At 32.9% G+C, this 26,723-nt stretch overlaps 1 protein-coding gene across 3 annotated transcripts in view; it reads left to right on the top strand.

Annotated features, from left to right (window-relative positions):
- Dh44-R2 (Diuretic hormone 44 receptor 2) overlaps positions 1 to 24,657 on the top strand; it is a 95,280-nt gene extending 70,623 nt beyond the window's left edge. For 2 of the 3 annotated variants that reach the window (XM_077431015.1, XM_077431016.1), the window contains exons 3-11: positions 4,449 to 4,638; positions 14,457 to 14,550; positions 14,844 to 14,937; positions 15,012 to 15,092; positions 15,884 to 15,966; positions 16,038 to 16,157; positions 18,361 to 18,546; positions 22,679 to 22,845; positions 23,797 to 24,657. In XM_077431015.1, the coding sequence (XP_077287141.1) occupies positions 4,449 to 4,638; positions 14,457 to 14,550; positions 14,844 to 14,937; positions 15,012 to 15,092; positions 15,884 to 15,966; positions 16,038 to 16,157; positions 18,361 to 18,546; positions 22,679 to 22,845; positions 23,797 to 23,809 (1,028 nt within the window). In that variant the 3' untranslated portion in view covers positions 23,810 to 24,657. Of the gene's footprint in view, positions 1 to 4,448; positions 4,639 to 14,456; positions 14,551 to 14,843; positions 14,938 to 15,011; positions 15,093 to 15,883; positions 15,967 to 16,037; positions 16,158 to 18,360; positions 18,547 to 22,678; positions 22,846 to 23,440; positions 23,750 to 23,796 lie in introns of those variants that run through there. The other variant, XM_077431014.1, reaches the window with a different exon arrangement.
- The last annotated feature ends 2,066 nt before the right edge of the window (positions 24,658 to 26,723 follow it).

Genomic DNA, 26,723 nt, shown 5'->3' with positions numbered 1-26,723 from the left:
TAAAAAATATATATACAAACATTGATTTTAGTATACACAAACCAATAACAATAATACAATATATAACTAACCATCAAAAGCTATCTTCAAATAGACTCACCAGTGTAGCATGAAACTTTTAGCTATCAAAACTTTTGAGCTGTCAAAATTTCAAAGGGAAATCTTATGGAAACCACATCACAGTGTTGTCATAATACCTGTTTCCGCTGATATTAAAAATATTGCAACCCAGGGTAAGCATAATACTTTGATTGAGAATACTCAAACTTATGCATAAAAAAACAACATAGTTTGTGCTTTTGTGTACACTATAAATAGCCAGATTCGTTCGTGTATGAAAAAAATGGTATGTTCCTGAATGAAAGAAATGTACACTTGGACTGTAACATTCACATACATATGTACATATAGAATAGAAGAGAATCAAAGCAAATTTTAATTTAAATTAAAAATATTTTTTATTGAATGCATTTAGATGGTGATTTATGTCAAAAGCTTTTCTAGCCTTAGGTTGCAACACAATTTAAGTCATGCGTCCTTAGGGACCGTTAAACGTTCGTTGTGCTACAGTGATTCACAGCAATTTTCCGGGCTAGTGATTTTCCCTATCCGGTATTAATTTATCATCAAACGGAGTCGTATATACATATGTGTTTGTACAAGAGATGAATAATAATTTGTTTCTGGTAATTGTTCAAACATTAACTACATACATATGTAGTTGTGTGTATTTAATCTGAAGTCTGAACTTAATTAAATCCAAAATAAAATTATCCATATTGAAAAACAGGCTTATCCGCATTATGTCCAACTTAATAATAATCTGAGAGCTTTGCCACATTTCGCTTTACTCAAATTTGTTGAGTACCTTTGTCAAAAAAATAAAAGGTTTTGTGCGGACAATGCGTGCGGTGGATTAAAATGTTCGTTTCAACAACTTTGTACTCCCTGGGAAAATCACGTTGTGGAAATTATCGTCGGGAAATCCCGGAAAGACTCGTGTGCCTTGTGCCGAGCTTAACAAATATATGTAAGATTAAAAAGTGTTATTCGTGTATTTTAATTTTAGATGACAATTTTTTACATTATCTTTGTACGTAGTAACAATAGATGAAGTTTTGTGATCATGCGAAAATTCGCACTCGAGATTTTGACTGATTTGAACTCAGAATCGATTACTGATCACGTTTTCATGATCTATAAAAAATATGTGTGTGTCTGTGTATTTTGGGGATTGTTTGAACACCGTTAGTTCTATCGAACTGAAGCTTAGTATCGGTTACTGAAATTCTTATCGATAGGACGTAAATTTTTTTCAAATTTTTATTTTATATGAAACCACGCATTCGTTTTTAAAGATAAACAGTGCTATCTAACGCAAGATCACATTAATCTGATTAATGTGTGTATAAAAAGCGTACGTTGAAAAATATATACATCAACTGATGTGTGAAATTTATGTAGCTTTTTGTAAAAAATTTCCTGTAGGTATATTTTTCGGGTCATTTAGCTAAAGGCGCGGCAGATAAAACGGCTATTATTATTTAACCTTCTACCATATATTAAAAAATTTCTATTATGTATACTACAATGATAAAAATTTCCATCAGACAAATTGCAATACAGTTGTCAATCAAAAAAAATATATATGAAAGACCTTGATTTTCAGTACAAATACTTTTCAAACAGCTATTTGATTATACTATGAACATTTTTCAACATAAGTAAGGAAAAATTTCAATCACGTGTGTATTGGAATTTTTTATGAACTATTATTTGTTGATATATACTTATAGGTATATATAGAATGAATAAATCGACCAAATTGAGATATCAAAAATAAATTAAGCTGATCCTTGCTATTGCATAACACACATACACATTAGGGATTCCAATACTGCTACTACTGAAACCAGTTCCACCAATTTTTGGGTCAAAATTCGACATTTGGTACTACCAATAGTACTGAAATATAATAATTTAAAATGTATGTCAGTTGTTTTGACAGAAATTTGAACATTTGTTTTGAATTTAGAAGGAAATGTTACGTCGGTTAATTATTATGGATTATGTACATAGTTGAGTCAGTACTCAAAATCCTTTTTGATCTGCTATTCAAAAGAGCCTCTAAGTTACCAAAACCGGTTCTATCAACTTTTAGTCAAAAGTCGTCATTCACTACTAACTACCGTTCGTACCGAAATATATTAATTTCAATTTTATGTTAGTTGAATTGTATTGAATAGTCGAAAAATGAGTGAACATTCAACATCCTTTTTGATTTGCCATTCAAAAGAGCCTCTAAGTATATTCTAAATTTACAATCAAAGATTAAGTAAACCATAAATATTGTACTTTTACCCGAGACTATTTTCGAATACATGTATGTATAATAGATATACCTATATAACAGACTTTTAACAATAGCCTCATTACCTTCCGATTTATTCTAAATTATACGAATAAAATCATCCCTTCCACTAAAATCTTCATAAAAAGAATGCCTTTTTTAGACACTCGTTTGTCAATAATTAAGGCTATGTAGAAGGACTCGACACATTATTCTGTAATTAAGAAAGTAGTTAATTACAAATTAATTGATTTAAATCATTTTTAATTAACCTACATATAATTAATTAAAATTTTATTGATAATTAATTTAATTAAATAAATTGCTTAAATAAATCAATAACCGGTAGATACCACTACAAATAGAAACGGTAAAAAAAATCAGTAGGTATAAATTTCAGTATTTTTTGAATCCTTAATACACTCGTATGTTTGTAGATAATTTAAAATACGTATATTTTGTTGACATTCATAAATGATGAATGACAACAAAACTGGCTTTTGCTTTTATTTTTATATAAAACTTTCTGGAATTGCTCAGAGTAACATCGGAAAAAAAAATAAGAGAAAGACTTAAAAATGAAACAGAAAATTTTGCATACCATTATATATACTATGAAATTGTATACTAAATTTTGTGTTTTTAAATTAAAACTGTAATTTACAAAATGGACAAACTAACAAATACAAATATCTCGAAATACTCGTATGTACATATGATCATACATAAATTTATAAATATATAATTTTAGAATATGTTGCATCACATACATATGTATGTTAAAATTCCTCCCGTATCAATGTGCACGCGCAGAAAACGGGAGGAAAATCCTGTTCCTCTTGTTCCTGTGCATGGTAAACGGTACATACTCACTTAATTTGCGTGAGCAGGATACAACAGGAACAAGAGGAACAGGCTTTTCCTCCCGTATCAATGTGCACGCGCAGAAAACGGGAGGAAAATCCTGTTCCTCTTGTTCCTGTTGTATCCTGCTCGCGCAAATTAAGTGAGTATGTACCATTTACCATGCACCCTTTTTTTTTATCTTTCGACTTAAGATCTTTTGATTTTCGATCTTTGCCTTCCGATATTTGCGTTTTCGGTAATTTCACATTCCGGCCCGTGAGGTACACCCATATTATATATAGCCAAAAATAATTCTAATAGTATCATATTATCAGTAGCTAAGTCAATATTCGAAACACTGCCATAAGTGTATCACATCGAGGTAAATATTTAATTTAGCGGTATAATCAATACAACATTCTGTGATTTATTTTTAGCTCTAATAGCCGAAAGTAGGTTAATTTCGACGAAATAAAAACAAAACAATTACAGTAGGAGGAATCGTCTCGACATTCACTCGCCACGTGTACATTTACACATTTGCACGTGTCACACGTTCTGTTAGCATTGATTGGAGGTATACGCGAGTCGCATTTATTAATGTACCCAGCATCCAACATTCTCGCTACATACATGCGCAGGTTTTCCGTGAAATATGACAGTTCGTTTTTCACACGGCACTGTAATGAACCGAAGTGCCACATTTCTGCGTTTGTGGGTCCCGAAGCTTTCAACCCTATAATCGCGGCTGCCTCGGTTCTACTTAATGCTTTGTACGAACACGTCTACCAGAGCGTTCAGAAACGGCACACAATTAACGCGTTTCTCGTGTACGTTCCTAATTGCTAGAATTCTGTATTTAATATAATGATTTGAACGAAATAAAACAATATATTATAGTATTATTATATTCCTATACAAAAAATAATGCCAGATTTATTACGTCAATTAAAGTAATATCGATCCAAAAATTTGATATACATACATATAATATATACGGCATATATTTCTAATCAGTCGGCACTATTCCAATTCCAACCCTTTAACCGCCCTCTCAATTGCGTCATAATATAGGTACAATGTCAAAGCGGCTCGTATTATATATTGTCTGGTATCTAATGTCATATCCCCGTATTCAATAAGCCCGATTCAAACATTTATCTTTGGCCGTGATCTGTCCCTAGTCAGGGGTTAAATACGGTGTTTATATATTACATATATATTATTTTTAATTTTTCTTTTTGTTTTACAGAGAATGCAACCCGCTTCTGTTCGGAAAATGGAGAATGGGATAATTATACTGATTATTCGCGATGCGAAGAGAAAACTCATCCGACCATCGTTGGACCCAGTACAGAACTTACGAGCCACCTGTATTTGGCTGGATACAGTCTCAGTTTAGCGGCATTACTTTTGGCAGTCACCATTTTCGTCTATTTCAAGTAAGTTTCTTAATTTAACATATTTGGATTGCTTTTTTCTTTATCATGTTAATGGTATAACATATGTATGCATGCTACTAAAATTTTTATTTCAATCACACATTGGTTAAATTTAATTTGTTTATAAACAAATATTAGAAACGGCCAAGAATATACACACACATTCATGTTTGTAGATACATATGTATATTCAAACTTCAAGTATCATTCTTAGGAACTCAAAAAGCATACAATACAAATGCTTATAATACGTAAAATTAAAAAAAAAATACTCATATGTACATGCATTCCCGATAGTATTACATTAGACAATATGACATTTGAAGTACATAGTTTATTTTAGTATTATTTATATCTAGGGTCAAATCATTGACATTTCTGGTGATTCTTCTTATTTTTACATACCTCCTTTACGTTTCACATGGCTTTCGTGTCAGTGGTCATTTTTATCTCTTATCCGATCGTTTTCATACTTTGCCATATTGCTCATTTTGGTCATCAATACACGTTAATGTATCGTCTGCCATTACGTTGGAGATAAAATATCGTATACAACGCGTTTTAAACACGCGGAAAGTAAATCTTCCTGACGTTTAATAAGCGTTCGTCCCGTATCTTCCAACCTGTTCGCCTTGATATGGCGATATAAGATTTTAATTGTTTAAACGCCTATAATTCACTCTATATTTTATTAAAATTCTCTATTGGTTCTCGTTATCTCTAATATATAAATATTTATACTTTTGACTCTCATATGTATATATAAATTTCAAATTTGGCGTGTAGCTTCTTGTAGGGTAATACACGATATATATTGATTTTGGGCCAAATATGTCAGATTTGACATTTCACGGCTAAAAGTATATCTCTTCACTGGATTTTATCTGCGAGATAAGTATTCAATAATAAGTTATGTTGTATCTAATTGTTAATATGATTTACAATAAGCTTACATACATTTAGTTTTTTACAATAAGCTTACATGCATACATCACATAAAATTATTTTTAGTTATCAGCTGATTTATTCCTCAATGCTAAGTATCGTGGTCAGTGGTGGGTGTCCAGTCAAAACCGCTCGGTACATAAGCGCACTGACATAGCAGCCCCGACATTACCGCGCGGTGACAAAACCTCGAGAGACATAAAGTTGAAATTGATATTTTAATATTTTCATTATTTCTGGGGTGGTTTTGTCGCCGAGCGCTTTTTGCTGGGGTGGTTTTGTCCCCGCGCGGTAATGTCAAGGCGTTTATGTCGAGGCGCTTTTGTCTATCGCAAAATTCGGGGTATCCATTGGTGTCTGGAATCTATTGAATGCCTCCACTCCTACCGGTTGCATTTTTGCCAAGTTGAAGGCAGCGTTAAGGGATGATCCCATCAGTTCTTTGATTTGGTCTGACCATCTCTTGGGAGACCGTCCTTTCGCTTGCCTTCCCTCCAACGTTCCGGTGTCAGCCAGACTCTCTACATTCTTCATGGCCATGTGGCTAAAGTAAGAAAAAACCCTTTTCCTAGATATTGTGGAGAGTCTCTATGAGACTGCCAGCTCTTTGAGGATGGAAATGTTAGTGCGTCTCGTTAAAACACTAGAAATCGTAACAGACGTATTTTCATTTTACTCATAATAGAGCGGTTCTTGCATATTTTTATCACACTTACTATCGCCGTTTTCGCCATTCCTACTCAACTTAAAAGTCGTCAACTTACTCATAGTATTTTAGGGCGTTAGATTTAATGAAAGTTTCAAATTTGTCAACGAATAGGGTTTTTGTTTTATTTTTTTTATCTTTAGACCTAGGTGTCTACTCTATATATGTTCACATCTATTCTACGAAGTAGTTCCGCCATTAAGGTCGTGTATTCCGTGAATCTTATGTAAGACATTTTTTTTGCCACCTTTTGTTATTCCACCTTCCCAGCCGTCGAGTACTTTTCTCATTATGTAGTCCCCATATACATATGTACATATATAAATGTATTAAAAAGATCAGGAGACAGAATGCATCCTTGTCGGACTCCTCTTTACAAACCTCTTTTATGTTTTTGTTCTTATTTTTCCGTAAGAAACTCATTATTAGGTGTTATTAATTATTTTGGGACACCCATCTCTTCTACAACTTACATACCATAGACAGTTCAAATTGACGCACTCAATTTTTTTGTGTAATATATGAAGCAACGTATTACGGGAACCTTCAATTTTCGAATTTTCTTGATTATTTGTCGTATATTTAAAATTTGTTTTCGTGTGCCCCTGCCTTTAGTAAATCCAGCTTGCTCGACCGGTAATAAAGAAGAAATAAAAATATATGAGCTTAGGATGGGATAAATTTGAGCGAATGAATGCCGTTTGCAAATCTAAAACCCCACTGTGCCTGAAGAAAAAGATCTTTGAACAATGTGTCTTGCCAGTGATGATGGATGTGAAATTTTGGCATTGAACGCTGCATGCATAAAGTCCAGTGCACAAAGAAGTATTAAATTCTGTATATTTGGCAAAGAGGAAAGATATAAATCGGAATACGTGGGTGAGAAATATGACAAAGGTGGTTGATGTAATTGTGAGATTGGAATGGCAATGGGCGGGTCACGTAGCTAAAATAACGAATGATAGATGGACGTAAGAAGTGCTCGAATTGTACCTGAGAGCATGTAAAAGATACATACAACGAAGACCAAAGGGGTGACGGGTGGATGAATTCAGAAAAATATTTTGGGATGAGATTGGTGAGAGCTGCCCAAACAGAGGCGACTGGAAGCGTGATAAAGAGTCCTTCATCCGATAGTTAATGACGAATGGCTGGAAATGATGATGATGATTTTATTTAATATATAGTCTATGAAAACAAACAATAATATATAGTCTATGAAAACAAACAAAGTTATTCGTAAACAAAAACAAGTACATATTATATTCTTTTTGTCAATGATTTTTCAATTGATATAGATATGTATTTTTTTCTTGATTGAATTAAAATTACATAATATTACATTCAAAAAGTTTTTAATAGACCAGATTTTTATGTTCTATTCTTTTGTTCAAAATAAAGTTACTCTTTCAATCGTTCGCAATATAAAATACTATAGAAATGTATTTTAAATTGGACAGAATTCAATTTGGCGCAAAAGCACTCGTCTGGAGATTTCTATGTGTGTACGTATTGTACATTAGATCGAAGCGAAAAATGAGAAATTTGGATTTCTAAAAATGGACCTATTGGAAAACTTCCTTCGTATGTTTATTTTTATTTTAAAAAATAGAATGCTCTTATCAACTTTTATTTTCAAAATAATGATGGCAACAAGAAAAAAAGATGACGATTTTCGGAAAAAACCGTTTCCACCATAAAAATGACGATTTTGGGCGTAGCTCGCTTTATAAGGCAAAATGTTGACTTTGAATTCTCGTTAATCAATCTAAAATAATCATAATCGAGCCACTTAAACCTCAATACATTACTATTGAGCATTTTTTTAAAACTAATTCGAAATTTATGCCGAGATAAATCGATTGGTTGACGGCACAGGACATTGTTTAAAATCGATGACTTTTTTATTTAACGTTTTCTTGATACTATGTGAGTCTATCGTGAGATATCCAAAATTTACATTTTCCGCTGCGGCTTAGTTTACATACATTTATACATATACATATGTTTATATGCATATGTATTTTATGTACATACGTAGATATCACTACCTTAAGTTAATATAGTATTGTCTCAGAATTGTCTATCCCTGATTATACGGAACGGCAAATCCAATTTGTGTGACCGAGCGTTCGATCATTGCAAATCGGGAAAACCACAAACACTACTTCAGGTGACAAATAGTGTTTCAGTAGTGTTCTCGTATATTGCATTCTCCGAACCTGGATGCAATTGACGAACCTGAATGCAATTGAGATCATTTGTCCTGGGTTGCCATTGCTCAAAAGACACGAACCCACTCAGATTCACCCTGTTACGTTGAGGCGAGAGCTACAAACGTACATCTATGTACATCCCAAGTGACTCAAATTTCTAGTTTTAGTTGCATTTCAATTTAATGAATAGCTTGAGAACGTGCAGCTGCCAATTTGCATTGAACTTTGAAACTCCAAAGGAAAACTTTCCCCTTAACTAAACCCAACTGTATAATAAGTTAGAAGCTCCCTAACATTTTGCAAACAAACGTTCTTATTTAATAGACATGTGTTGGAAAGTGGTCGTTGGCACAAATGGTGATTTTGCAAGAATGTTCTACGTGTAAGTAATTTCTAGGTTTATGTTTGTTTTATTTAAATGAGGTAAAAGCAAAGCGCATAGTTTGGCGTTTTCTTAGCTCGTCTGTAAATTCAAGAAAATCGTTTCAACTTTTGGAACAAAGCGAAAATTTGCAGCCGGATGAAAAAGTTATACAATTCGAGTTGTAAATATATTTCATTTCTTTGTCGGTAATGACGAAAGTTTCAGCGACTCACTTTTAAAGCTTTTCGCAGATTAATAAATACCGTTTCGGATGACAAACCTAAAAAATTTTACAAGACAAATTTTGAAATTTCGCATCTTACAATAACGACAGCAGCACTGTGAAAACTTGCTGATGTAAAAAGATTTCGAAATATTAATCCTTTGTGTTATACTAGAATTTACTACAAATATATTTATATATAAACTCTATATTATAGTGCCGTTTAAATCAATTAAAATTGGATTGGTGCTTCTAATTTTGCTGTCTCATCCAGGTTGATAATATCATATCTGCATGCAAACATTTGAGAATTTAAATTAATTTACGAGTGCTTCGATCTGCTTGCCTTTTGAATTTACATAAGTGACTTCTGTTATTCAAACATTAGAAATGCAGAAAAGCAAAACCGTTTATGGTAATTCAATTTATCCGCGAACTTGTCCACAAACTACATTAGTTGAGCACTTCGATGTTGAAACGCATTTCATCGAAAAAAATCCTTTCAAAATTTACAATTTTACGAGGACATATAATATTTTTTAACTTTTTTAACATTTTTTCCGGTATGTAGTATGCGCATTCTTTATTGAATGTGAGATGAGAATTTTATATCCCATTCAGAATAACTAAAATTAGATATACATATTTAATACCCACGTATATATGTATGTATTTTGTGATATAATAAAATATGCCAAATATAGCCCCGAGACACATTTTATAAAGATGAATAGAATTTCTATAGAATTTATGATTAGTATCTGAAATATAATATATTTATATTAAAAATGCATCTTGTTGTTTATATTAATATATGCCGGAGATGATAAAAAAATACAATGTATAAGATGCATCAAAATAATAGCATTCATAGTGCAATTCTATTTTTATTCATTGTATTTACCAAATTAAAATGTACTTGAGAATGGAATACTTTTTAGAAGCTTTTATTTTATCGTAGATTTCTTAATAATCCACTACCTGTTGTCAAATTAAGTATTTGTATTATTCCGCATATTTTGTTTAAATTTATTATATCTTTCATACAAAAAAATCTATGTAGTGGAAAAAGTGTGACTTTCTGAAAATTTCGTTTGTAAGGCAAGCTCACAACAAACGTCAAAGATCTTATTACGTTTTAGAGGTTATTTGAGAAGAAGATTATGGCTTTCATCTCCTTTAAATATTCTCTTCTTTACCTGAAAGCTCCGTTTATCGTACTTTATTCTCTATTTTTTACTGCCATCCTCTTGAATTATGCTCGCTTCGTGCGCTTGCATCCCTCAACTTAATCAGTTCCTAATTCTTCAAATTTTACCCTTCTTCATCAGTTTCAATATTTGAAAACATTCTTGAGAGATTTTAACTTTATTAAATTATAAATATGCTCGTGAAATTGTGGAGAATTTGAACACGCGGGTGTTCGTCGTTGAGTTTTCCAGCACATAATGAAAACTTAGACGTAAATCATAAAATTAAACGCAAACTCCAATTTCCCTCGACTTGCGTATTCCGAGTATTTTTATTCGCAACTCAGTTTCTACGGTTTTATGCACAAAAAAGAAATATAGCATATTAAAGCAAGAGCTTTTATTAAATAAACTAGAAAAGCATTTCTGTACAAGAATTCACTGCATACAAATATTTTAAAATAAACAAATGAAATTGAATAAATGCATACAATTATGAAATAAGGTAATATCACAATAACAAACTTACAATTTCAATTCAGTATTTTTTTCCATAATAAAAATCAACGATTTGTATTCATACCATTTTTATATAATATACCGATTCGTATGGTTAGATTATATTTGTACAAATGTAAGTACTAACAAATTTTCAAACATAACATTACATATGTACATACATATCTTACATATCATCATATATATCCGGATTCCTTTTTCAGTTCCGGTTCCCAGTTCCTGTTTCAATTCCGGATCCAGATTTCTGTTTTAGTTTCGAATCCCGGTTCCTTTTTCAGTTCTGGATCCGGACTCCTGTTTCAGTTCCGAGTCCGGATTCCTTTTTCAGTTCCAATTCAGATTTCAGTTCCAATTCCCGTATCAAATTTCAGTTCCGATTCCCTTATACAATATATAAATAAAAAACCATTCGTTTCTGATTGGCTGATGTTAAATTTTTTTTTTTTTGGATTCAACTAAATTTAATAAAAACAAACAAATGAATGTTTACTATTAGATTAGGAAGTTTAAGCAGCTTTTGTTAAAAATACCGAGCGAAGCCGGGTAAAACCATTTTTTTTAATACACAGAAAATTTTTGAGAAGTACCTTATGTAAGTAGATTTCATAAGATTCAACAAATTCGAGATGCTTCTAACTAGAATTTGATGAGAAATTAAGGGGAAGGATAACAATTTATTGGATCCGTCACAACAATTAAGCTTAGTGAATCGGAAAATTCAAACAAGAGACGGTCTATCTGAGTTTTAATAACCGCAACATCTTGCCAGCAGCGTATTTGACCGGGACTTGAACCCACGACCTCTCTACTGGTTTTCAATAGCTCTACCCGTGCACTACGCTGTGATTAATATACATATACATATTTACATTCATAATATCTATTAGCATACATACTATTTATTATCATCATTTATATATCATCGTTGTGTCAGCAACGATGATCCAATGCCCAAAAGGAACTGCGATCATCCCTGAGGACCTATATCATGATGCATTACATATTGAGCTTTTGTTTATTTCTTCTGTGAGAGCTGCTTCAGCTTGTTCATCGGTTGGGGTTTCCTCACTGCGATGGAATTTTGCTCGTGTTGATTCTGAATTGGTTTATAATGAGGTTCGTTCAATTGACTGGCGCCAAATGTACCTCATGAATACTGGTGATGCTGTTGAATATTTGTATTATACACTTTATAATATTTTTGACAGTCATGTTCCTCGGTTCATCAGTTATCCTAATTCGGAACAACATCGGCGGGTATTTCCGCCGTGGTTTGGGTGCAAACTTATAGCTGATGTTCGTGCAAAATGGTTGTCTCATAGAAGATGGAAACGTAGCCAATCATTTTGTGACTATGAGAAATTCCGGGCTCTTAGGAAGATCGTGAAACGTGGTGTGAGTGAGCGATATACTGTCTATCTTAATGAGATGGAGAGTGCTATTGCGGTTAATCCTAACCACTTTTTCAGATTTATTAAGAGTAAGCATATTTCACATGGTCTTGAGCATTCATTCTCATTTGGTAATAAAAGTTTTGACGGTCCTGAGATCGCCAATGCTTTTGCTTCATTTTTTAGCTCTGTCTTTGACCAGAGAAAACCATCCCTTAATGCTAGTTTGGCTTCACAAATTGGTACTGAGGGTGTCGGTATAGACATTCCGCGGGTATCGCTGGGAGATGTTAGGATGGCTATTATGAAGCTGAAGGGGTCTGTTGGGCCTGACGGTGTGCCCCCTGACGTATTAAAGGTATGCTGTAATTCGCTTTTAGAGCCTCTTCAGTTTATTTTTAACCTTATTCTTGCTTCTGGTAATTATCCTGAAAAATGGAAATTATCTAGAGTCAATCCTATTCATAAGAGTGGCTCTAAAAATGAGGTTGAAAATTATAGACCTATTGCTATTATCTCGGCTATTCCCAAAATTTTTGACATCATCCTTCACCGTTTGATTCTTGCGCAGTTTAAAAGATTATTGTGTGATGAGCAACATGGTTTTACACCCTGTCGTTCCACTACCACTAATCTCGCCTGCTTCACACATTTGATCATGTCTAAAGTTGACATTGGTCAGCAAGTTGATGTAGCCTACTTTGACTTTCGTAAAGCCTTTGATCAAGTCAATAATGACGCTCTTTTGATCAGGTTAGCTGAAGTGGGTTTTTCAACGCGTCTTCTTAAACTCTTTGCTTCTTATCTTAGTGATAGGAAGCAATTTGTTAGATATGGTCTTTATGAATCTCCTTCATTTTTTACTCGATCTGGTGTTACTCAGGGGTCCACTTTAGGCCCATTACTATTTACAATTCTTATTAATAACCTCCCTAGAGTTTTATGTAATGCATCATGTCTCTTGTTTGCTGACGACGTTAAATTATTTTTTGCTGTCAAGGATGAGAGGCAAGCCTCTCTCCTTCAAGTTGATATTAACGCTGTCTTGGAGTTCAGTTCTAGTTTAGGCCTTGAACTTAATTTAAACAAATGTGCAATTATGAGCTATGGACGTGCACATTCACTCTATTGTCACGGATATTCCATTAGATCCGTCTTGTTGAAGCGTGTGGAATCTATTGTCGATTTGGGTATCACCTTTGATCCTCAGCTCACCTTTCACAACCATATCAAAAAAGTCGCTGACGTTTCCTTTCGTCGACTTGGATTTGTTTTGAGATATGCAAGATTATTCTCCAATCCTTTGTCTTCTCGCTTACTTTTCAATTCGCTTGTGAGAAGTAAGCTGGAGTATAATGCGATTGTGTGGAATCCGCATGAAGCAAATTACTCTCTGATGATTGAGAAAGTGCAAAAAGCATTTCTTCGTTTCCTATATAGGAAAGAATATGGGTATTACCCATATCTCTACCCCACTCCTTTTCTTTTGGGCATGCTTGGGTATAATTCCCTTGAACTTCGGAGAAACTTCTCATTAATTCGTTTCGTTCTCCTGCTCTTACGTGGTAATACGTCATGCCCGTTGTTGCTGGAGCAGTTGGGGCTTTATGTCCCTAATCACTATGTGCGTGGTAGACATCATCATTTGCTGGCTGTACCTCCTGCCCGCACAGTCCTTTTTCGAATGGCTCCTATTCCAAGAGCTATCCGTCTTCTTAATGAAATCGTTGCTGCCGAGACTGAATGTGATATTTTCCACCTTAGTGAGCGTAAATTGTCGGAAATTACTCTAACCCATTTATCTGGTAGTCTGCGCTCATCATTGTTTTCATGATTGATTGTGATTTATGAGTGAAATTTTGATTAACTCTCTCCCATTTGGGCCTTACAGGGATGTTTTGTATTTGTAGTTGTTTCTTACATATTTATTGAAACTGGCTGTAGGTGCAAGGCATTCCTTATGCTATATTATAACGATATATAATAATAATTATTATTATTTTTAGTTGTTTGTGTATATATATGTTTTGTTTTTGTTATGTCTAATTTATTATTTTGTTTCTTGTCTTTTCTGTTATATTTTTGACCATTGTGGCGCATTAGGAATTCCTGTAATGCTACAACGGTCCAAACTTTAAATAAATAAATAAATAAATAAATAAATAAATAAATATTATTACAGTTACTAGTATTTAAGTATAAGTAGTGATCCATATATTCATTTGAATTGAAAATTAATCTGATTAACGCGTTTTTTGTTACAGAGACTTGCGCTGTTTAAGAAACACAATCCACACCAATCTGATGTGTACTTATATTCTATTCAGCTTTTTGTGGATTCTAAATCTGACAATACAGGTGAGTTTCGTTCGATGGTGAGCTTGATTAAATGTCACACACATTCGCACAATATTTCCCATCATTTTTTACATACACGTAGGTCTGTTGCGAAATTATAGCGCGAAATATCATTTTTGACATTTACGTATACAAAATATCGTATTTCGTTACGTGTCAAGCGGAAGACGGCTGCGGGATTCGTTCGCGTAATAGAAAAAGTTTTTCTCTATTCCAAATAGAGATATGTTTATATAATATGTATTATGTTTTTATACTAGGCAAGTATTCTTAAATGTTCGTTTATCTTCCAGCTCGTGGTGGAAAGAGAAGACGTCTCTTGTCTGATACTTACCGTGTTCGTTCAATATTTTTACCTGACGAATTTCTTCTGGATGTTAGTCGAAGGTGAGTTTTTCTTTTTTTTATGTTAAAAAAGTTGCAGCCTTTAAAAATTAATAACCAATTATATTTTATTTCAGGGCTATATCTGTACATGTTAGTTGTGGAGACGTTCACTGGGGAAAATATTAAACTAAGGGTATATGCAACAATCGGCTGGGGTAAGTTATTAATATTTGATTTTAAGAACATGCTTCAATCATATTATTTTATACTATACATTACAATTTTTTACGTCTAAAAAATCAATTTGATCGCAAATGTAAAGGCATCCTACATATACATACATATATACACACATATGTACATATGTATATCTAAGTAAATTGTCGAATTGCTATCGAGTTTTCTCATTCAATTTCGTTATTTTCGCACGATTTCACACAATACGTATTGCAAGTAAATTTACTGGTGGAAATTTTACCAAACCATTACATTCGTATTTTCATCTTAAATATTTTCGTGTTGCTTCCGATTTTTTTCGCGAATCTTATAACGCTTTCCTTCATTTTATTTTATTCTATAGCGAGTTGAGACTATTTCGATTATGTAAAAAAAATCCTTGAACTGTGGCGACCTTTAACTTTCATCTGCTGAATTTTTAATAGGTAATCAATTCACAACATGATTACGGTAAACAAAATTGACACGGTCAACATATTCCCTCGAAGGTCATTTCGCCCACCACTAGTAGCTGAAATTTCCCATCTCTTTTAATTAAAACCCCTTTACGTTGTCGGTATCCCGTGATAAAAGCGAATATCCGAGATACGAGATAGCATCATCTCTTTCGCTTGGACCAGTCTCGAGACAAAAATCTCCATAAAGAAAGCATTAACTTCATTTAAACTCACCTTCGCTATTACGCAATTTGCGCAGCTTCGTATTAATATTTGATCAACAAATTTTTGCTACTCGAATAACCTCGTATAATATTTATGAAATCTTTCAGGAGCTCCGGCCATTTTTATCACCATATGGACCGTTGCGAGAATATTCATTCCGTCGGACCCAGATGCCCCGGAACTACACGAGGTATTGTTAAAAATTTTCCATCATAATATAAATCTGCTTTGCATGTTTCATGAATTCAATACTTCTTTTAGTTTGGTGGTTTATCAATGGTGTGCGTTTGGATGCGAGAGAATCCATGCGACTGGATTTATAAAGGAGCTGCAATGGCAGGACTGTCTTTGAACTTGCTTTTCCTCGTCAGGATAATGTGGGTCAGTAACTTTACATGTCACGTTTTTCTTCGAGAATCTTCATACTATAATCCAAGTCATTTCTCATAAGCAAATTCGTTGTTTACTCTACACAATAGACTGTCGAGTTGTAGTTGTTTTAGCGTAGTATTAACAGAACAAAGGTCTCGGCTTAGAATTTCCTCGTACAATAAAAACATTTTCCGTATTACACTAATTAATTTTTAGACTTTGAATCCTGTGGATTTCTTAGAACATATAAAAATGTATTTGAAGTATAATAGACCTTGATTTTGGCGTGCGAAAATATATTATTATGGTCGCTTTATTGAATGAGTCGAGACGTTAAAGGCTAAATCAAAACATTCATAATTATGCATGTATCCACGACAATCTTTCAAGGGAAATGTCAAATTGAATGAGACACCCACATTGAGATGCTCATAACTTCATAACGCGCAGATAGTCAAACTTTTCCAATATAAAAAAAAAACAATAAGAATCGCTCGCGTATTTCAATTAGTGGAACAAAATGAAGCTCTTCGTGCAAAACTTTACAGTCATTAATAACTTCTTTCGTTTTCACGGGCACGGACCAACGGACAGACATCATTTCAGCAACGAATAAAGTGTTTTATGAAGAAGAGAGAGCCCCGGGTGATTGAAGCGAAGTTTAAGTCTTGAAAAAACAAATTCTCTTCCGTCGACGAAAGGGAAAAGCCGTCGATAATGGATCGTTAATTATCTACGGAAGAAAATTGTATGGCGTGAACTAAATTCTAACGAAACATTAAACACACTTTTTGCGTTTAAACATTTTCTATAATCACATATTTACACGAGAATTTAAGTCCAAGGTTGTATTATAAGTGCGTATTCTGTAACGTGACACTTTTATTTTCCAAAATTGGATAGAAGTACACAAATTGACGAACACAGAAAATTCTAAAAGAGGGTTATAGTATACCTTGTATAGAGCATACCGTTTTCCTTTGAAGTGCATTAAGTAAATACAATGTATTATTTCATGCTTTATATATTTATAAACTATGTTTATACATCATCATTATTATATACAACCACTCACTATCCACCACTGGATGAAGGCCTCTCCAAAACGCTTCTATTCGTCTCTGTTTTGCGCAACTCTCATCTATCTCATCCGACAAATTTTCTTAATTTCTTATACCCATCTACCTTGCGGTCTTCCTTTCACCTTTTTATATTTTCTCAGGTACCATTCTATCACCCATTATTCCACCTTTTGTCTATTCTTTTAGCTACGTCCATTATCATTTCAAACTCTTCATTCTATCCATTACTCTTTCACGCTTCTCAACCACATATTCTGTTCTATTTTATCTCACCCCACACATCTTCTTAATTTCCTACTTACAATCTTCTTTCCACCCTTTAAATTATTAAATTATCTCCATTCTAGCACTTCTTTTGTCCACACTTATTTTGTCCACCACCTCTTCACTCTTTCCTCTATATATATCCACTACCTTTGTCATATTTTTCACCCACGTATTTCGTTCTATCTCGTTATTAGTTTATACATAGTATAATAATTCATGAAAAGTAAATTTGATATATACATACATATGTAATGAATAATTTGCATCCATCTCTTTAAAAAATATCAAGCCATTGCACTTTTAATATGTTGATCATATTTTCAGAGAGTATTTATATCATTTCCTATTATTTATTTCCTGAAATTATATTTGGAATTTTTTTACGGGAACTTTTATAACCCAACACGTGATTGTTTCATTCATTACGCAAGCTTTTAAAAATAAATACTTAAATTTGGAATGCCATATATTTATTACGTTTTTTTGTGAACCCTATATTTAAATCATATTGTATATCTAAGTATAGAATTATAAAAAAGTTTAGGTGAACGTAAATTTAGACTGCCAAACCCATACGAAGTCAATTTACACGGCGATTCGCTTGTTACTTGGGGGATAATTCGGGACCTCGAAAGTGGGTCATTATCGTAGTAGTATAAGATTATGTTGACCTTAACCTCATTAGTGAAATTTGATTTAATAAACGTCAACTAGTGTCGTCTTCGTGCGACAAAGGCCGCGATCAATCAACGCCATCGGCCAAAATTAATCTCTACACCCAAGCAAATCTAGTATCTTGTTTTAGTTAATGACTGACAGTTGATTAAATCGTCAGTTTACATATTTGTTTCATGTTTTACCAGGTGCTTATAACGAAACTGAGATCGGCGAATACACTGGAGACCCAGCAATATCGAAAAGCAACCAAGGCTCTTCTAGTTCTCATTCCACTTTTGGGCATCACTAACCTGCTTGTATTCTACGGACCCACTTCTGGATACATTTCGGAAATATTCGACTATACCCGAGCCGTACTTTTATCTACTCAGGTGAGTTTTTATGTAATAAATTAAAAACTATACTACGTATTACTCACTAATTTATTTATAAAAATAATAACAATAAAATGACCAGTGTGACCTGATAGGTTGCCCCAAAGCGTCACACTAGTTTTACAAAACAAAAGAACGAAAATAACAAAATAAAAACAATAAAAATTCCAATCATTCATCTCATTCAAATAGTCTCGTGTTAATTCTCAAGAACCTAACCAGCTCATCAACATGATAATTGAACAGGTCCAAATGCTCATCAATCACATTAAGGAACCGGATAGCCTTTACAAGAGACGAGTTATTGAAAGCAGACGTTTTCGCAGAAATAGGTTGGAAAAGTAAATGATGACGCAAAGCTCTACCGCATTCAGGCGCCGAAAATTTAAATTCAAATAAAATCGAAGGGTAATAGAATTTCCCGACGAAAAACGAAGCTAAAAGTTGTTAATAATAGGTACCTGGTGGTTAAAATGGCCAAAAAACATTTATCTTTATTTAAAATAGTACATATTTACAGACGTATTATTAGACAACCAAAAACTAAATAACGATTTCGATAAAAACTTATTTTTCGATTGGAGCATAATTGCTTACTTCATTCAAAACCTTTGCCCTAAAGTAACACCTATGGCCAAACTTGTACATTAATACTTCTTCAATGTATTTTTAAGTAAATTCTAAGATTTAATTCTATATTTTAACAATCAACAAATTCAAATTTCTGACTAATTCGCGAGAAATGAAAGAAGGATGTTTATTTATATTGAATCGGACATAGAAATTAAGTTAGATAAAATGGAAAACTCAAACAAGAGAGGGTCGATCTGGATTTAAAACTATCCAGATCTTATATAAATCGAATAATTACTCGATTCCGGTCGGGATTTAAGCTATCAACCTTTTCACTTGTAAACACTGGCTTGTCTCTAATAAATAAAGTATGATAGAAAAACATAAGAGAACACTTTCAATTCGATACGAATAGGAAAGATATTGGCCGGTTTGATTCGTCGAAGGAAAAGAGAACGAAAGAAAATCATTTTTCCTCAATTTTCACACAATTACCGCCGAAATTAGTGAACTCGATCTCCGGTGTGATTAAACGCTCTTGGACCGGTGCTAGGCAAGAGCTTTCATCCCCTTTTTTCCCTTTCTTCCGGCGAATTTCCCAACGTCGTCGCTGTATCTGGTTACGGTTTTTTTTGTAAGACGAAACTGCCTCCTTTCCTCTTAAGCACCTCCCACTCCTCATGCGAAGTTTATAATTGGCTGTGGTTTCCTCTTGTTTTCCCCGACTGACGTTGTGACAGATGGAGCGCAATTCGTTCAAAATTAAACCGCCTCAGGTGGAAATGATTCTTTCCTTCCATAACAATGTAATAAATTTTGATGTTTCTCCAACGGACCCTATTTTTAATCTCGCGGCAAAAAACCAGCTTCGTTTCTCACCAAAACATTAAAAATATTTTGTTATTACACTGAACTTTAATTTGTTAAAATACCAAAAAAATATCTTCATTAATTAAATTGCGACCTCGTTCAAGCGAGAAATGACGAAAGTATCCATTTTCAATTGAGCTTCGGAAATTTAATGTTTCAAATTAAAAACTTGTTACAAATATAAAAACTTGGACATTTAATGTTTCAAATTAAAAACGCGCTAACACTTGTACATTTACTAGTGTTTCTATATATTTGAAAATCAGAGTATTTCTTCATTTATTTATTTATGAAAAACGGTAACATACAATAATTTTTCAAAACATGGAAACTAATACATTTTTCTATATATTTATATATGTATTTATCCATTAAATATTAGCCCCGAGCATGTGGTTTACCTATGTAAGATCAAACTTTTGTACATATGTATCTACCAATCATTACACAATGATTATACACAAAGCAAGAGTTGAAACCCCTGCCACTTAGCTATTCCACTATGGAAGCCGTTATAGCATCAAGTATGATACGGAGAAAACAATTGTTTTTAGCCAAAACACATTCGTGAATTCGTGAATTCATTGATTTTATTTATAACTAGCTGAACCCGGCATGTGTTGCAATGCCAAAATAAGGCAGGCAATTCCCGTTCCGTTCCCGTTCCCGTTGCATTCTCGTTCCCGTTCCCGTTCCCATTTTTCAGAAAAATGCAGGCAGCGAACGCATTTAAAATTATTCAATTGTTTGTTTATTTCATGCCTAACAACGGAGGTGGCGACGCGAAAACATTTGAAATTATTGCGTTGCAATGCCACTCTTTCCCGTTTTTCCCGTTTCTGTTCCCGTTTTTGGGCGATTTTTTACAGTAAGCTTCCCGGGCATGTATATGTACAACAAATCCTGAAAGTCCTATTGTAATCGGTTAAGGAGCCTATACGAGACAGACAGACAAACAGACATTCATTTTTACTTTATCTATGTACATACATACGTAGTAACAATAGATGAAGTTTTGTGATCATGCGAAAATTCTAACTCGAGATTTTGACTGAATCGATAACTGATCACATTTTCATGATCTAGAAAAAATGTGTGTGTGTCTGTGTATTTTGGGGATTTTTTGAACACCGTTATTCCTATCAAACCGAAACTTAGTATCGGTTACTGAAATTCTTATCGACATGACGTAAATTTTTTTCAAATTTTTAAGTTGACCGAAAATGGTACCTCCCCTTATAAGTATCCTCTTTTTTTTAAGTTTTTGAATTCGATTATCTCCCAAACCGCTAACTTCTTCGGATTAAATCTTTTTTACATGTAATAGAAATAATAATTTTTATAACCTTATATTTTTTAAATATTTTGATCTGAACCGGAAGTAGTACTTTTACTCTAGAGAATCAAGATTTTTTATGTTTTTCTCAAACCTTTTAGTTTATTGAACTGAAATTTCATATCTAGAAGTTTAAGCGTAATATCAAGCTATGTAAAAAAATTAGTAAGCATCCCTCAACTGGAAGTGGCAGTTTACTCTTGTTCGATTTTTCTTCCACTATATTTTTCGACCCTTTATACACGTGTGATGTTCACGAAAAAAATTAAGTATAATTATTCTATTAATGTGATGAAAATAAAAAAAATGACAAAATTTAATAAACCGGAAGTGGAATTTTCTCCTCTTAGAAAGGTCAAAAATGTTGTCGCCTGGATCCTGTCCACGCCCCTGGACGTATTAAGCTGAAAATTTATATTTGTATTATTTATGTACTGACTTAGAGTTGCTAACGTTTTGGTCAGAATTCGTAAACCGGAAGTAGTATTTTTTTTTAAAACAATATTTCATTATTTTATTTTGCCCTTTTAAATTATTTTTATCCTCTTGACATTTGATGTGTATAATATTTATACTGATTTTAAATAATAAAAAAATTTGAACAAAATCCGACAACCGGATGTAGAACTTTTGTCTTGTGCAAGTCTCCATACATTTGCGCTCAATTTGTATCGCTATCATAGTTGTTAGTTCAATATCGAATTTTGTTTTGTAACCTTGTTATATTCCTCAAATACATAGATAAAGTCATGGGTTGGTCACACCCGAATTTTTTTATACAGAGATGTAATTTAAATTGATGATTTTTATAAAGAAATTATAAGCTTTCAATTTATTAGTGAATTTATTTAAAAAAAAATTGGAGTTTCTAGTTGACACATACCGTAATAAAGAATACACTAAAAAGGATTCGGAGTTTGTTGATTTTTGACGACTCCGTCTCCGAATCTACAGCCCTGGATTATACAAAACAAAGTACTTTTAATATATAGTACTTAGCTATTATTAATTATTTAATAACATATTTATATGTACTTTTAGCTGCTTATCTATTGCTTAATTTTATGTAATTCCGCAATGACCCGCATTTAAAATAAATATGTATTACATTTAAGTCGAGAATATTTTCCAAAACTTTTACATTATTGAATTTAACAGGCGGCCTAAACAAATTCAAAATTAAGCTTCCAGCATAAGTAGCCTATATAAGGGATTATTCAACCGTCTCTAGGGCAACGATAACAATGTGCTTACACATGCGAAAATCATCTGAGCTTTCGTCTAGAATCCAGCATTAATTTTAAATGTGGTCTCATTTATAATATGCCTGTTGTTTTATTTGTTATTCAGGGATTCACGGTGGCCCTATTCTACTGTTTCCTCAACACGGAAGTTCAAAATACGATGAGACACCATATTGAGAGGTGGAAAGCTAAGCGATCTGTAGGCGGCGGAAGGAGATACAATTACAACTACACCAAAGACTGGTCTCCTAGATCCAGAACGGAAAGCATAAGGTACTGAATATATTTTTTTAGTCAAACTTACGAAAAAATACGTATTTGCATGTGCGAAAGTGGTCATAGTATTCGAGGGTGACGCAATATAAAAAAAAACTAAAAGGGGTTTCGCAAACAAGCGAAGCTTTCATCCACTCAAACTCTGCGTGAAAAAGCTCGACGCTTTCGTGTACCCCTGTACATATACATACATATACTTGTACGTATGTATACATATACATCCAAATGTTCATTTCTCACACGAGTAAAATGGCGTGAATGCGCGTTACGAGGCACAATTGGCAGCTCGGCCGTCAAAGGCTTACAATAGGAAAAGTACCTATGGGGTTTCTGATGAAATCCTTCAGCACAACAGGTGTTGAGAAAGAAATTTACATTATCTATATACACGTTTCATATGTATGGCGTTGAAATATCTGAAATGAGCGCACGTGTTGTGTTGAATTACAAAAGAATTTCACCGCCAATTTCTAAGAAATCCTCGAAATGTGTACAAACCGTCAATGATAAAATGTGTATATATTAAAACAAATGTCCAATGTTTATTTAAATGACATACAATGAATGGTTAAACGAATTGTATATGTTTTAGGTTGACAGCAAATAATAATAAACACGAGGCAGAAAGGGGAGACGTTCATAAATGTTAAGATTTCAAAATATATTGAATATATAAAAAGAAAACTTTCTAATGAAAAAAATCACAATTTTTCCTTTACTTTTATTACCGTGCATGTTTATGTGTTTAAAAAGCATGAAAGATAATATTATACTATTAAAACATGCTTGTATTATTAAATGTGAAAAATTATGCATTTTTAAAATTTAACATCAAAAGAATTGTATTTAAATTTCAAAAAAAGCAAGGAAAATAAGACATTCATAAATACATGTGTGAAATTGAAAAATGTTTAAATTCTTTTATCAAAAACGAACGCTTTTCCTTAGGCTCTCCTTTTGAACGAAGCTGCCATCTGCTCACTTCATTCCACAAGATTTTCCACAGGATGTCTATCTATTGTGTTGCTGAAATTATTTAAACAAAGAGATAAAATCTTCCACAATATTGTTAATTACAAATATATGTACCTTTTTTATGTACCCACTTTATCAATCTAATTTATGGTACAAATTTTATTTTATATTCAAAACTTTTTTGGCTATATAAAATGGATCTTTCATATATCAAAGTTATTTGGTCTATGCTATAAATTATAAATCTATTCATGTTTATTGTTTCTATATAATCTAGACTACGTTGAATTAATTAATATAAGGTTTATTTTTTAAATCTTTCATTTCCTATACAAAATCAAACCTCCAAAATGGCCAAGTGTGTTTTGTTTGACACGTGTCCCATTGTGTTCCGTTCAATTCGCATATATTATACATATGAGTGTATGACCCTCTCGCTTGGAATATATGCATAATTCAATGTTGTCAACGAGGTCTAGACGAGGGTAAGAAGGGTATCTCAGACCCCAGTTAATTGGTTTAAAGAACAAAGACTCGCAAAGAGGAAGGCCATGGAAAGTGTCGCGTTGTGTCACTTTTGCTGTTGCTGAAACACGATAAATATGAGCGATTATAAATTTATAATATACATATTTCTAACGTATATTTTTATTTATTTTTCAATATTTACTATTGAATTTTTAATGCACACTTTTACAAGCTTGAACGCACTACCTTCATTCGAAGGTCTTCGTACAAAATTAACGATTTTTTAATAAAATAATGCACGTTTAATTAATAGGTTGCATGATCAAACAATTCTAGCACTAAGACTAAAATAGATGTTTTAATAATTTAAGTGGCGAAAATAAAATATAATTCGTCTGCTGAACGATACATACAATGTCAATAATATATACGTATGTATATAATATATGTTTGAATTGGTCTAAAGTTAAAAAAAACAGGCCTCAGTCCAAAACTGTCAGATTTGGATCAGGTAGCGATAATCGCTCATATTTGTACCGGGCATTTTTCTTAATGATAATATAATTAATATTTATGTGTATTTATGTGCTACTGTAAGATGTACTATATGTAATTCATATGCCAAATATATACAAATTGTTGTACAAAATTGATATAATTATCAAGTTTATGAATAAACTTATGTTTTTATTTTTTGGTTTTGTTTGTTTTTATTTTACGAATCGGAGAATTTGTCTCGATCCATTCGATTTTAACATGTGAGTTAGCCCACTAACTAACCGTCCTGTTACTGTGACATTGCACAGGCTGTACAGTCAGCCGACAAACATTTATCACAAGAGAGAGTCGACGGCCTCCGAAACCACCACAACTACCCTGGTAGGCCTTCCGGCCACCATCAAAACCACCATGGTATCTAGGCCGTCGAATTCCATTAGTCCCAAGCTGCTGCAGGTGAGTCCACATATTCATAAAACCAAGTTTCATTGACACAACTTATGAATGCGTGTATGTTATGTAGTTAGGGATTCCAATACCGGTACTACCGAAGCCAGTTTTGTCAACTTCGGTTCTTCTGGTAGTACCGAAATAGACTACCCGTAGTACCGAAATATTTTAATTTCAGTTGAATTGTTTTGAATTTAGAAGAAAACGTTTTATCGATTTACATAGTTTGTATGATTTAGTCGAAGAATTTTGATTTTGATTTTTAAATGCTTTTTATTATTACTAAATTATGTTCACAATACATCTTATATCTATTTTAATAGCTACTGATCTACTGATCATTTTCTGTTTTACAATTTTAAATTAATTTTGTTAGTAATCATAGTATTATATATTTCTAATGTTAATGTACAGAATAATAAGTAAAAGAGCTCAAAAACCTATTTATAATTCTTATAAATGCTCATAATACATCTAATACATAATCAGTGCCGGTTTTAGGGGGGGGCTGGGTCGGGCGGCGCCCAAGGGTGCCAAATAAATTAGGGCGCCGCTCGATGCGCCAAACACGCTTTAAAATTTAAATCTAGAGCGCTAAAAGCCATACAAAATTTTAGATTAGAACGCCAAAGGCGAAATTTTTTTCTAAGGGTGTTTAGAAAAAATTGCCCGAGGGTGCCATTGGGTGTAAGGCCGGCACTGTACATAATATTAATTAAAGACTGTCTAAAGTCGATGACCTAAAGCTAGTCGAAGAATTAGTCAACAGTCAACATCCTTTTTTGATATACTATTCAAAGAAGCTGCTCAGTGTATCATAAATTCAAATTCAAATTAAAAGTATGCTTAAAATATCAGACTTATACCTGAAACAATTTCCGAATACATACATATGTACATTGTATGAGCCGTTATATTTGAAAGTCCAATTTTCAGTTCCAAAATCACTATTTCCGTTTGACTTAATTCACAATTTGCTATCACTTTTAATTCGATATGTAGAGAATTTCGGAAAAGCAGAATAAACGTATTACAGGCCGTCGTTATTTTTAAATAACGATTTTTAATAACTTTTCTTTTTTGTTATAGTTTTGACCATTGTGGCGCATTAGGAATTCGTGTAATGCTACAATGGTCCAAACTTTAAATAAATAAATAAATATTTAGTATTATATTGGATATTTCTCTAAATGAATTAAAATAGACTTATGACATTTTCAAATTTAATGGCTCATATATTGATTTATAGCTTACGGTAAACAAATAGAAGCCTCCGATTTTTTCAAAAACCTAATTTTTCACCCGACAATTATTTGAATACATTATAATATAATATTTAAAAGCTAAAAACCATCCCTTCCAAACAGAAAGCCTTTATTTACTAAATTTAAAAAATTGTTTACTTTTTTTTCATTTATTTTAGAGTGACGAGTTAATTAAAGTGATTGATAATAAAAATAAATAGTTCAACTAAAATTTATTTA

This window comes from Arctopsyche grandis, chromosome 5 (assembly GCF_051622035.1).
Source record: "Arctopsyche grandis isolate Sample6627 chromosome 5, ASM5162203v2, whole genome shotgun sequence".
Taxonomy (NCBI): domain Eukaryota; kingdom Metazoa; phylum Arthropoda; class Insecta; order Trichoptera; family Hydropsychidae; genus Arctopsyche; species Arctopsyche grandis.
The sequence above is the reverse complement of the archived record's forward strand: the minus strand, read 5'-3'. Positions and strand labels throughout refer to the sequence as shown.